General features: G+C 42.1%; 1 protein-coding gene across 2 annotated transcripts in view; it reads left to right on the forward strand.

The window, feature by feature from the left end:
* Window positions 1-13,818, forward strand: part of pcdh19 (protocadherin 19) — a 54,653-nt gene extending 40,835 nt beyond the window's left edge. For both annotated transcript variants that reach the window (XM_071457958.1, XM_071457959.1), the window contains exon 5: window positions 11,133-13,818. In XM_071457958.1, the coding sequence (XP_071314059.1) occupies window positions 11,133-11,692 (560 nt within the window). In that variant the 3' untranslated portion in view covers window positions 11,693-13,818. The remainder of the gene's footprint in view (window positions 1-11,132) is intronic.
* The last annotated feature ends 852 nt before the right edge of the window (window positions 13,819-14,670 follow it).

Genomic DNA, 14,670 nt, shown 5'->3' on the forward strand with positions numbered 1-14,670 from the left:
CTACTGAACTTAACAGGGTCATCTTAGTTGAATGAAGATCAAAACACCACAGAGTTTTCTAACCAGTCTATCTGGATGACTGTGGCGTCCTTGCTCTGAAGTCAGATTTATGCCTGTTTTGACTCTCTTCATGTGTGAGAAAGGTCAAGAGCTGAACAGGATGCAGGCTGGTGTTTCTACATTGTGGCGTAGCTGGCGGTGGCGGATAATCAAATTGAAGTAAATTCGTCAACATTAGAAACATTATTCACAAAGGCCCTCGGTTTTTGTGTGCTACTGCTAATAAGATGTTTCCTTTAGGCTGCCACACATCTTTCTGGTCATTAACCAAATTATCATATCACATTAGTATATTATGTAAAGTCAGGTCAGTGTAGCCCATGTAAATATACTATAATACCATAGCTTATTTACAGATATAGTCAGGAAAATACTTTTAATATAGGGTTTCAGTGTTGCAGAATTCACTCAGTGGATGTATCTTGTTACCCAAATGTCACTTATCAAACCCCACTGTCCCCCACCTCCTTAAAATTAAGGAAAAAGGTAATGGGAGAGGTCGGCTGTTAAGTTTAATGGCAGACAGGAAAGTCTCAGAATAGCTCTTTTTAATGATGTGCCTGTTCTCATGCGATCCTTGTTAAAGACGAGGCCAGAATGCGTGGCGGCACGAGGACAGGGAGGGAACTGTGGCCAAACACTGCACTACCGCCCCCCCCCCAACTTCTGTGGGGGGTCTCAGGCCCCTTTGTGTGTTCCCCAGCACATCTTAGAAATCCTGTGCTCTGTCTGTATTCAGCCCACATTAGCATCAGAAAATAAATAAAGCAAGGAATCAGGCTGTGACCTCTCATATCCATTGTAATGCCAGCCCCCCCACCAACCTCCTGCCTCCCTCCTCCAGCTCCTCCGCTGCATTCTACGCAAGTTTAACGAGCTTAGATTTGCAACTGAATGTCAGGCCCAAGGTTTGGCTTTACCACAGGGCAGGTTGTTCCTCAGCCGTCTCCAGAGAAACACAACTCGAGGAGCGACAGGAGTGAAGGAATTGAATCTTTGACACCTGTCACTTCCACTCTGCTGCACCTTGCTCCCTTGCCACACATAAGGACTTTTCATGTCACAGCTCAGCATGTTATCATGAGTGGGCACAAGGCCTGAGAAATCCAATTACTACCACTGTGTCAGACCCCTGCCATCATCCTTATGTATGCTATAGTCATGTTCCTGAAATCAGAAAAGATGTGGCTATTAGTTCCCTCTCTTTTCTTCAGTCCAGGCTCCCACCTCCATTTCAATCTGTGTGTCTTAGATATGAGCTGCAGCTCCTCTCATGGACTGCCTCCGTGCTGACAGTCCTCTATATAGTGTAGCGCAGGGTGGTGGGTGGCTAATGCTACGGACACTGGCTCTGAATGTCTGATATTAAGTGGTATCATGGTGCAGACTTCACTGTGGTGAATAATGGAGAACCTGGGAGAGAGTCATCATGCCTCCCCGATGCCCACCAGAAAGGCCTTTTGTGTCGGGGAAATAGTGTTAGAAAGGCCTCCCTCTTGCTTTTTCCTCTGCCCAGCAGGTGTAAATCTAATGCATCTCCACACAGCAAGGGCCTCGCTGTGTTTTCCTTATTTCTTTTATTTGCTGCTCTTCCCTGAGTGACGCTGTCAATCTGGTCCTGTGGGGAGCAGGGAGACTGTCTTTTCAAAGCATGATCGGTGTCACAGGTTGACCCACCCACTCATACTGTATATGTTTCTGCATGCTGAGCTACTCCTGCCCATCACATTACATACTTCCACACTCACCATGTTACAGTGTCCTACTTCCAGAGGTTGTTAAAACTGTCGGGAAAAGGGACAAGTAGAATTTTTTTTTCTTTTCAAGGAAGAAAAAGCAGAAAAAAAAGAAAGAAGAAAAGGAGAAAGAGAGAGAGTCAGAACCATGCTGGTGTTTCTGCGACAAGATGAAATGGAATATAAAACACATAGTCCTGGCTGACACAAAGTGAACATGACTGAATGAGAAGCCACATTATATTAATTATGTAAGGCTACTCTTTTGAGGCAAAACAGAAGCTCACAGTGAGAGAGGAAATCCTAAGATATTGGTATGCTGCCCAGTGTGCTGTCCCCGGTTGTTTGGAGCTCGACACATTTACAGGCTCTGAAGTATTGTGTTTACATAATACATTGTTCGAATTCATTAAATCGTAAATCTATTTCCCCACACTTGATTAGTTGTGTTTTTTGACTGTAGGGATAAACTCTGGATTCACAAATAGAAATACTGGCATTGGTGAGACATCTTTAATTTGTCATGGACTTCTTGTTTATTTAGGAAAAGCTCAAAGCCACACAAAGCATCATTTTCCCATCATCCACTGATATATTTCCCTGACATGTGCAGTTTGTATTTTCTTCTGTTACACTTTAATAAGGATTAATAACAGCTGATAACACACCTATAGATTCATTGTGGGAATATTTATTTGTCAACTCTGTGTTTACTCAGAATGAGATAAAGTGACCTCAGCAACTCACCTGACTCAGCTTCTGTTTTTTCCTCACACTTTTGACATCAGTGTCCATCATGCTGCCATCCCCAACTCTCATCCTCTGCATCACATAGCTTTCATCTACCCCCCAACCCCATTCACACATGTAATTTAAGAGCCTGTTTCTGTCCCCCTTGCTTCTCCCAGACTCAAGGGTTTAGGAGCAAATTAGCTTGCTAGCTCGGTCAAGCTTAAACACAGAAATGCTGCATTTGTTCCAGTGTATTTAAAGATGTCCTCTGCTGATGCGTTGTGGAGGAAACGAGCCAAGCAGACAGAGGCAGGCAGGCAGTCTGGCTGGCTCGGATGGCAGAGTGGGCAGGTCTGCAAGTGGGACACCAGCAGCCTGCTGTGCTGAGTTTTGGGAGAGCATTGTGCGGTTGTTGTGGGCCTGGAGCGCCAGAACACAGGTTAATTTGAAGCCCATCATTAGAGGGGCAATTTGGGCACTGAGAATTGACAAGGGTGGCATTTGCTCTGTCATTACAGTGAAGTACATCTCATCACAGTATTACACAACACTTGAACTACTACCTTGGAAGTAAATTGTTGGTGTTCGGCCAAATTTGATGTAATTTAATTAGTGTATGTTCATTTATTTAATCTTCTTCACCAATTGTTTGTATTGTTGAGTTCATTGCTTAACTATTTGACGTTTATTTACCCTAATTATTAAGTACAGTATTTGTATCTCAGCACTAGTGCCTTTGTGTGCCTTTGGACACTCTTTATTATATATGAAATTAAATGTCTATTATCTATTACCTGTTAACCTGCGGCCTGAGGATTACTGGAGAGTGCTGTGTGAAGGTCAAGAGCTCAGTTGTCTGACAATGCACCAAAATAGCATCAAATGTAACTTCATTTTTCCATAGTTCGTTTGTCTTTATTATTTACAGCTTGTGTGTAAATGGTAACAACCACTAATAGAGCACCAAAGCAGATGTTTTTAACAAACAGTGCCACACCAATCATATCAGATTGCTGTTCTCTCCCATTAGCCTCAGGACACATTTTTAGTGATTCCTCCCTGCATGATGTTTCACCACAATTTTCCCATTTTAACTCGAAATATATCAAATTATGTGAGAAAGATGAGCTGAAGTTGCAGTTTAATTTTGACTTTAACTGCATTCTTTTTCATCCTGTACCTTTCATATTTTAAAATAATTATCCATTTAAAGTACTTCTAACCCAAAGATGAATTTCCTCTGATGAAATTCATCACTGAATTACATCCCTGATTAGTTTTTCTTGGAAATGTTATATGTGGCCATGAAATTATCTAATTTCCTACCACAAAGTTATTAAGCTGATTTCTTGTTCCAATGACAGCGATATGTTGGCATCATTATCTTGCAGCAGGGGAAGGCACAGACATATTACAAGTTCTTTTACAATTTGCAGTTATTTGCTTTATGAACATAAACTCAAACCTTCAACCAAAATGCACTTAATTAACCTCTTATCCTTGTAATGCATTCACAAGCAAAATATGGATTTATTTTCCAATGCAAGTTACTCATTGGTTTTTTGATTAGTTATGTACATATGACTGGATGTCTTTGTCAAATACAACAATGATCTTTCATGTGTTTTATTTTTTCATAGTTGCCCATCACATCCAACTGCACAGCCACGTCCAGAAAACCCATAAAATAACTTCTTCAAAATGATAAATCTAACTCCTTCTGGGTAGAATGGCACAGACATTTTGCAGGCAACAATATAAGTATTCTGTCTAGTGATTTGACACAAACAGTAGAAGCTGAACATAATCTGTTCTTTGGTTACTTTTCCATCATATTTATCAATATTTCAAGGTTCAACATAAACTGAACAAAGGAAGAATGTCTTTCTCTCTACCACGTGTCTGCATGTTGCTGGATTGGCAGTGTGGTTGAACAGTTGGGCACTGTTTAGGCCAACATGATACCAGCCTCCCCAACCCGTAGGCTGTCTGTTATTTTGTGGACACATTTGTCCATGTATTGTATTGGTGCTGCTGCTTATCTTGGGAACCTCTCTGCAACCTCTTTTTGTTTCCATTCAGCCAAGTTCAGCCATATGCAGCCAGGCTTAGGTCTCTGTGCCTTTGTGTCTGGGTTAAATCCAGTTCAGAGGGCCTGTTGAGAGAGTTAAACAGTCACTGGCTCGTGTAATGTATGAAAATCAGGACATGAATTATGGTATTGGCTGTTCTGAAAACCTACAGATCACACAAGATCTGCCCATTGTAATTCCTGCCCCTCCAAGCGTTGTGCATGTTATGATAGGAGCCAAGGGTAATGCTCCTGCAGCCTTTAAAAAATCTGTTCCTGACACACTGCAACCTCTAGGAGCTAGTGATGGGGGAAGCAGGGCACAATAAGGTGAGAGTCCTCTCAGCAAAACACTGTTTGTTTCCGGGGCATTGAAACCAGCCCACCCACGTATGTCATCATGACAACCAGCTCGAATTGTTTCCACTACATCAAGCAGTCCATTGGCTAGTGGTCCTGCTTTTGAACAAAACAGTGCTCTGCGATGACATAGTGATTTATAAAACAGCATAGCGATTGCTTTTTTTCCTCCCGCTGCTGTTACACAGCTGTTAAACAGATGCTGTTTGTACCAATTTAGAAGCTAGTGCATTGTTTGTCAACACCGGTTTGGAAATTCATTCTTTATACCAGGACCTGCTATGAAATGCACAGGCTGAGCTGGATGGGCCAGCAGTGTGGGAGGGAACAGAGACAGTGGAAGTAAACATTTGCAGAATTTGGTTCAAACTGTTGTTAGCTTTTAAAACAATTATTGACAAATGCTCATAAAGAGCAGCGCATGTTAGACTGGCTCAGAGTGAAGTTAACTTGCCATTTTGCATCAGCTTTTGGGAGGACATGGGCAGGCCTGGTGGGAGTGACAGGCTGTCAGACACCCTCAGCAGTGCTGGATGGAGTAGATAGTGAATTTGTTCTTGATGAATTGACTGGTACTGACGCACAGAAATAGAACCAGGGCCACATGAACCTCAGCAGCCGTATGACAGTACTAACAAGGCTGCCCAGAGAGTCTAATTTCCTTGACAATTAATATTTGACTGTGAGAGTAAAGGGGATCCTGGTCAGATAGGCAGAAATGAGAGCCAGAGATTTGGGGTTGAAGGATTTATTTAATTACAGCAATGTACGTGAGACAGCAGTATTGATGAGATGAAAGAAGAGGACAGAAGGAGGAGAAGCATAAAGGATGGGCGTGCGTGGGGAGCTGCGAGGGATGAATCTGGGGGTGTCGGCGGGGAAAGCTTGATGTGACTGAACCAGATGCTGTGGGGAGAAGGAGAGGACTCGGCGCTGTGTAGAGAATGATGGCTTGCATGGTGCAGTAAGGGTGCCCCTCTACTGTTTGTAAAAACAAGACCATCACACTCCATCTTGCCGCTCCCGCAGGAGCCATGCCTCCAGGCTGATTTATGGCCCACAGACTGAATTGGCTGGCTGGGATGACAGCAGTGCTTGGACTCTCCCTGGTGAGTAGTGTAGGAGGCTGCTTGGCCAGACCTCAGCCTCAGCTGGCCATAGAACTGTCCTCTGCTGTAGTTAGGGCAGACTAGATGTTAAGCTTCATCCCCAGCATTAGGATCAGGCAGGGCCAAGCCTGTTAGGTCTCGAGCTTGCTTTGGACTCCGAGCACCAACCAAACACTGTCACCCTCTATTCTGTTGCCGCCATGTTTTCTGAATTTTCCTCCCCTGTGAGGCTTCCATCAGCTTCTGCATCACAGGCTCCATCAAGACTCTGTAGTAGCAATTTAGATTTAATCAATCTTTGCCATGTGACTGCCAGGATGGAAAATTAATATGGAGAGCAATTAGAAAACAGCCATCTCACTGTCAAAGATACACTGGAATACTGAGATGAGAGCAGAAAAAAGGGACGACATTTTAACAGCGAATGAAAACCTTCTGCAAACCACTCAGAAGAAGTGTTGGTGCCCCAGCTGTCCTCAAAAAGGGTCAGCAGGGTTGTAGCCACATTTATTTAACTTTCTGTAGATTAAATTGTTTCAGATTTTATGCCTCTCACACAGAAATAAATCGAGACACAATGACAGAGTCGCTGTTGGGGTTTTTCAATCACCAGAGCTGAAGAATTGTCTTCTCAGACTATAGACAGGCTATATTTGATGGCCTTGTCGTAGCAATTTGATAGAGTTTAATATGAGGGAAAGCAGGAAATCAAAGAGCATCGGTTAAGTCTAAAGTTCATCTAGGTTTAAATCATGTTCTTTCTTAACAGCAACATCACAGTAACGTCTACCTTAAACTGCCTGGTTGTCTGTTCAGGAGTGTCTGTTTGCATATGACAAGCACAATCAGGACATTTATTGTTACTGCTACAACGAAAATGTCAGCATACAGAGGAAATACAAAAAAGTAGTTAAAGCCAAAAGTGGCAGACGGTCCTTGTAAAATGATTTATCATGCCACACTGTTGCTCCAAATTCTTTTTCGGGTTCATCATGCTGTAAAACCAAACTGACTGAATTGTGTCATACTGCAAGTCCCCATTGCCTCGTGGCTCCAGTTAAACTAAGAAACACAGAGTGAGGATTTTGTCACTTGAATATGAGTTCACATCGACTCAAACCCGTCTCTGGCCCTCCAATCTGGCCTCCTGTTTCTCGTGGCTGCTTACACTCATTTTATAGGATTACATAATTGTTTTCATCCTTGAGGCTGTGTGCGCTACTTTTGGAGGGAAAAGCGTCTGTGTTCTCCAAGCCAGGCTCCATGTGTTAGCCAAACAGGACGCAAAATAGCTGGCGAAAGCTCAGGGAGTTTTTCGGGGAGTTGCCTCTCTCAGTGAACATATCCCTTCCCTTTTGTGTCAGGGGATTTTAATCTTTTGCTGATTCTACCTTTTTTTCCACATTAGCAACAAACAAATAGCACCTCCAGCTGTATGGCATGAAGGAACCATTATATGCTTTGCACAAGGGTAAATTGAGCAATGAGCTTGTCAGGCTGTGGGATCCCCATGTTGAAGCGGAAGATCTGTGTGCTGTAACTTGAAGTTAAGACGCCTTCATCTGATTGAGAGAAGCAGGCAGGATTGAATCGGCTGCTGGCAGGCTGCAGACGCGAGATGAAATGGCAGCGAACGTGTGGGTTTTCTCCCCACGCTGATGCAAAGTGATGCTATTCCAGGTAACTACAAACAGAAAAACACGGCCAGCGCTATCAGGAGAATTTGGCTTTTGTATTTGAAGTGACAATATTTATTTTTTTCCAGCACCATGCACATCAGTACATACATATTCAAAGTGCTCCCTGGTGCCTTTGCCAGTCTTTGGACCGTAATTCAGTATTAAAGTGCAGTATGTCTGATTTGATAGCAGCTCTGTGCTACCTGATACATGGATTGTTTTTGCCTCCACTGCCATTAGACTGTTTGTATTTTAAATGTGGAAGGCTGAAAAAAAACACACAGACTGTCTCCACCTCCCGATGGAACTCCCTCTGTAATTAATAGGTATTAAATCGTGGATAGGAAATGTTCCCAGTGACATCCTGCTCTGTACTGTACATTACAAGGCTGTTCCTGGAACTGATTGCCAGGCTTATTTTCCTGATGACTTTGAATGCACATTCACAGCAGGAGGTGCCTTCACTCTCTTTTATTCTGTAGTTGCTGACTTCCAAACCTAACTCGTGCTGTAAAAGCCATTAATTCATCTCTCACCATTACAGTTTGCTCGTTTTTTGCAATAGGAGGAGATTTTGTTTTGTTAGAGGTCGATGGCCTGTTACTTTTTTTATTTAAATTTTGTCTCCTCCATTTTTTGTGGGTCTTTTAGAGCGACATCTGCGTTTTATGAAGCTCTGAGCAGAGGCAGGATGTGTGAGTGTTAATGGCACTTGGCTTTCATAACAATGTCATTTACAACCCAGTTGCTTTCCCATAGACCCCTCAAGGAAAGGAGAGAAAATGCCATTCACTGCATATGCATGCACTGCTAAGCAGAGAGCACACAACTTGTCTATATTTCTTTGTGCCTTGAGGCTTTTCATGCTTTAGAAAGTGCCTCGGGCTATAGAAAAAAAAGCCTAAGTATTTAGAGGAAATTGCATTCATTACCGAGATGCTTGTAAATCTTTAATCAGTGGAGAAAAAGAGCTACTTTGTCGAACATGTCAAACAAGATTTGGGGAGAAATTTCAGGTTACTAAATATAGAGCTGAAGTCTAGAACCTTGTGTATTTTAGTTCAAGTTCAGCATTCAAATGCATGCTACATGTTTTTGAACATATACATGAGTTTATGACATGATTTTTTTCTCTGCCAGTAAGTACTACAATATAATATTTTCAAAGAGATTGTATTGTATTGAGAAAGTATTGACTGGCTAAAGCATCTTTATTGTAGCAATCTATCAAAGAAAAGGAATCAGGAAGTTCAAACCACAGTTCATGAAAAAGCTGTTACATAGGATTAGAAAAGAACATGGGATTTGAAAGGGCTTTGAAAATGCCGTTGCAGTGGACAATCTAATCTAGTGTGTGGGCATGTTTTTTTGTTTTGTTTTTTTTTAATTCATCACGCCCCATCATGTTCCCAGTACCTGGTAAAGACTTTGTGTTGTGATTACATTATTACTGTCTGATTGGATCCCTTCTGTTTCAACAAAACCTCCAGCTTCATGCCTTTTGTCTCCTTGATTGCTGCCAGTGTAGTTCCTTGGACCAATCAGCATTCATGCAAATTTACATACATGCAGGAGTGCAACTGGTGGAAAATATATTCAGTTTGCTCATTCTTGCCTTTCAGCCTCATCAAATGATTTTAACTACAGCGATTTTATAAAATGCTGCAGTATGGAAAATGTGGATAATAGTATGTAATGATATTTTATAATGTTAATATTTTCACCCTGAAGGAATCCTGCATGATGACAGGAGTGTTGTAAGTGTAGACTACGCTTATTACAATGCTGTCCCTTGTAAGGAAGGGAGTGTCTGACGCTGCGTTTACTGGAGAGAATGCCATGTCTGTGTATGTCAGTGTGTGTCTTTGTGTGTGCATTCAGACAGGCATGATGAAAAGAGGATAATTCTGTGTCGCCTCCGTCTCACTATAAAGCATTCATGTGGACACTGGTCACTCATCATCTGCAGTCTTGGTGCTGGTGTTTATGTTTTCTGCCTTCAGGCAAGATGAGTCCTCCAGAACTCCACTTCCCGTATTTGGGTTCAAACAGCTCATGATACCCTTTACTCATTCATTCAGTCATTTAGTCACCATGTTATCTGTCAGCCTCATCAGATTATACTTTATGAGAAACAGCTCTGGCATATCTAGCCCTGAAAAGCCTGTCTCCAATCTTTAAATATCGATCCCCAGGGCCTAAGCAGAGGTGCCTCTCACGAGTGCAGGAAAGAGGGGAGAAAAACAGATCATTAGTGATTTTAATTAGGTGATCTGTCAAGCTGCGATTGCCAGATGTAAACGTATGCATTTGGGTCGATTGCAATCCCTCTCACAATCCTCTCTTGTCACCTTGGGCCTGAGGAACGGAGGATGGCTCTTGCTAGAAGTGAAACAAGCAGTGAGGGAGCTCAGAAATGTGTCATTGCATATCTGTGTGGCAAGTTCGCTCTCAAGATCGGAGCTGGTGGAAAACACAACAGCACAGTGGCAAAGAGAGATTTTGGGAAATGAATTGTTATGTTTTCAAGCGCTGAGTCATTTTAAAAGGTTGTTCTACTAATCTTTATTATCATGGCCAACATTTTTTCTTTTAGACCAGTGAAAGACAAATGAAATGATTCACAGATTTAGAAGCTCTCTAGCATTGGCTGCAGATTTTTAGCAATGAAAGTGTATATATGAATTAATACCAAACAGGAAAACAAAAATTACAGCAGAAGAAACCCTGACACTTTTTTTGACGATGCAGAAATTGTGTTCAACGTCCTCTCCCTCGAACACAACAAAGTACGAAAGAGTGCAGTCATACAGACTCAGACAAACCTTTTTTTTACTCCAGCGTTAAACATCATTACATATTTATAACTCGGCGCCAGATGACAGAGACAGAAAGGGAGAGAGAGATGAACCAGGCAACAACACCGCAACTCGTCTGGTGCGCCTCTCTGAGATATCTGATTGCACTGTTTAAACCTGCCTTTCGTCTAGTGTTGCTACAGAAAACACAATTATACAGGAGCTGCAAATGGACTTTTGATTTAACAATACATAATTTAATTGGCGTATTAGAAGTGGCCCAAACATCCAGCTCTAGTTATCAGTGAGTAGTGTTAACAGGACTGCAGTCTTGAGCAGATGCAGGAATGCAATACAAGTCAAACCAAATCATTCACTACTGTTTAACTTGTGGGCTGTTTTAATTCAAACAAAACGCAGCATAGTTTTTCTTTTTATTCAACCACAGACTTGGCATATCAAAATCAACTGAAAGCCATGTGGGAGAATGAACATTATGAGATCTGTGTGCAAATGAGAATAAAAGTTCAGTCAAGCTGTTTTTACAGACAGAGCTAACAATCATGTTTTCTCTTTGTCCCCAACAGATCCCAGTGAGGGCTTTCACTGCCAGGATGAGTGTCGCATCCTAGGCCACTCTGACCGCTGCTGGATGCCTCGCGTCCCAATCCCAGCGCGTGCCAAGTCACCCGAGCACAGCCGTAATGTCATCGCTTTGTCTATCGAGGCCACCACAGTGGATGTGCCCCACTACGAGGATGGCACCACCAAGAGGACTTTTGCCACCTTCGGCAAGGATGGGCCTGAGGACGTGGAGCGGGGAGAGATAAAGGGAAAGCGGACTCAGGAGTCTCAGGTGTGTAGCCCCAAGGCCAATGGAGGGGCTGTTCGTGAAGCTGGCAATGGTCGCGAGGCAGCCAGCCCCATCACTTCCCCTGTGCACCTGAAGAGCCCGATGTCCAAGCCGTCATCTGCCTACAACACACTGAAATGCCGCGACGCGGAGCGAATCGCCAACCACAGCCTGCTGCGGCAGCCGGAGGGGAAGGACAGTGAGCCGGCTGTCAGGGAGATCAACACGCTTCTCCACGATGGCCGAGACAAGGAATCCCCCAGCAGCAAGCGCCTGAAGGACATTGTGCTTTAGCGAGCTTCTCTACGACACACACCAACATGCATACACACATACAGTGTAAACTCACATATATATACCCCGCAATAGCTGTGTGTACACAGAAGAAAGTCCGGCTGTGGAAGTAGAGAGACACACCCATTTGCAGTATACAATATTGAAGAACCAGCTCGGGCTGGCGATGATGAACTGTAGTATGCTGCAGCTAGTTGTGTGCTCAAGCCAAGGTAGTGGATGTGGCTTTGTTGTAGTCGCAGTACTTTTTCCTTGTTTGCTTTTTGTTCAGTTTTCTTGTTATCAGTCTGCAATTTGTGGACAGGCAGGTTACTGTTGACTGCATGGACATGGCCAGTGGAGCTCTCCAGCCCTTGCGCCAAAGCAGGACACTACATGTTTGGACACCTGAGGTGCCAATTCATAAGTACAGTTAATGCCTTTTGAACTACTTTTGTATCACAAACTGATATTTGCCTTCTTTGGTTTTGCAGTTTGTTCTAGCTGCCAAAATCGCTCTTTGTTCCTTTGTATAGTGAGCTCCATCAGTGTAATAAACAACCACAGACATACACAGGATTCAGCTAAAAATATCCTCAATTTACTTCAACAGTTTTCAGTGCATTCAGGAGAAGGGAAGGGAGGCCTTTCAGTCTCATTTGCTCCTCTCCCTGCCTAATAAGAGAAACGCTCTCTGCGAATCCCTGAGGACATCCTAGTGTCATCAGACTGTGAGGTCTTTACAGTATTTATATTTTATCACGGATGGAGCTAAATGAACTCTCACTATCTGCCCAGCCGCTCTGAACACTGGAGGAGGGACAGACAGATCCTTGTGTTCAAATTGAGTTGTATGAAAAAAAAAAAGACTTCTGCTTTTGAAATCTCCTGTGCCCAACCTTGATTGTAGCCAGTGGAGCACGAATTAGAACTTTGTGCTCTGGTCTTGTACTTTTTTTGACTTTTGACTATGGGGCTAGGATAGAAGGGATCGTCACTCATGTCTTGCTATGTGAAACTCTGTATAGGGTTTACTATTATCATTTTTAATAACCTGTTGTTATGTGACAATCCCTTTAATGTTTTGTTTCAAGAGAAAAAACAAATAAACATTGGTGTTAAACTGAAGCTACAGTAGCGTTTGTTACACAAACACAAAAATAAAAAAAACATATATGCCAAAATATATTTTATAAATAATTTAAAAATGTATAATGAGAATATTTAATGCTGTGTAGTTATTTTATGAGTAAGTTATACTTGAAATTAACTTGCTTTAGTTCATTTGTCTTTTGCTTTTATATTGAACCTGATTTGTTTTTTTTATTTTCAAAATGAACTTGGATTATTTTTTTGTTTACTGTGTGACCCCTGGCAACTGTTGACTTGCAGTCTACCTTGTTGTAAAGAGTTTCTTATTGGTCAGTTCTTGTGCCATCAAGTTTCTGTGTGGGCTACTAGAAAATGTAAAAAGACAAAAAAAAAAAAAACAACAACAAAAAAAAGCGATTTCAGCACCAACATTAGTGTGTCAGTTCAATGAGCTTAGAGTGAGATAGCAAAAGAAACCAAAAAAGATATAAACAAAACCTTAAAGATCGCAGGATGTTGCTTAATCTTAGTATCTAAGGAGGAGAAAGAACGGCTCCCAGTGTTCTTTAAGCTGGTAACAAGTTCCACCTATTATATCTAATGAGTCGCTTTCCTATCGGGCCCAATCGAGTTTAAACTAGACTTTTTCAGCTTCAGCTGAGGGCACTCGGATGTGCAGTATAGCTTTGCTCAGCACTCCTGTCACCCTTTGCCATCTGTGTTCACTTGATCTGAAGGATAAGGTTGAGACCAGAGTGGTATAAACAGGGCTCTCCCCTCCTACGAGCACCACACAACAGACTGGGTGGAATTGTGTTTGAATGAACTATGGTCTTGGAAGAACCGTGTTGCACATCAGCAATGTGGTTTTATGTTGCTTTGCAGTAAACTATGTACAATGTGGAAAAATGTGAATGAAAATGGACAAATTGCATACAACAAACTAGATCTTGTAGCTGAATGTTTTGCTGGTCTCACCCATGGCTTCTGGCAACATGAAAATCGGAATAATCACTGAATGTATACAGCAGCTTATAATTAAACTATTAAATGTTCTCTGCTTTGTTTCCTTGTCTTTACTCAGCTCAGTTTTAAAGTTGAAGTGAAATCAGAATTCTCTCCATTTTTTGTGTTATTTAGTATAATGATTTTCAGTTTTTCACAGGAGGATAAAACCAATTTGGGACGAGTGGAAACTGTGTGGAAGCTTCAGGCTTCTCAGGGAACAGCTTCCCAGCGTTTGACTGACATCTGAGGGCCGGCCTCCCCAGGAGACACCATGGATATATATATATATATATATATATATATATATATATATATATACGCACACACATAGCCCAGTAGCCACCCATGGTACTGCAATGAAAAAAATCCCCAGTTAAGTCTAGAAAAGGTATATTTATCTGTGTGATGCATCCCGATGTAATGCGTGTGCACATGTGCAGTGTGCTGCACGACATGGACACAAACCTGGATGCTAGAAAACTATTTTGGCTATATTCATTCAAGTGAACAAGCACCAGTAGTGTGATCCAGTATCCAGTCATTTTTCCCCTTTTTTACTTACAATGCAGTGGTTATGCACCATAAGCAATAACAGTCTGTCCCTTTACAACAATAACATTTGGAAGGAGCCATTATTTTGTTGAGTTTGTATTTTACTTGGACAATGGAAAATGCAAGCTTGGCTAACTGGGAAAATAGAGCTAGTTCACCTTGGTTGCTAATGTTAGCGTTGGTTCCCACTAGACACTCACAATGACAGATAGTCCTGTAGCCTTGAATCACAACATGAAGTAACTATAAACATATGCAGTCATGGAGTAATGTACCAATCACAAATGGGATTATGTGAGAGCCAACAATCTTGTGAGCTGGTTAACTGCCTGTGTGGCCACTGGAAA

The sequence above is a fragment of the Trachinotus anak genome, unplaced genomic scaffold, assembly GCF_046630095.1.
Source record: "Trachinotus anak isolate AG129_WGS33_773 ecotype Australia unplaced genomic scaffold, CSIRO_AGI_Tana_v1 ptg000021l, whole genome shotgun sequence".
NCBI classification, from domain to species: domain Eukaryota; kingdom Metazoa; phylum Chordata; class Actinopteri; order Carangiformes; family Carangidae; genus Trachinotus; species Trachinotus anak.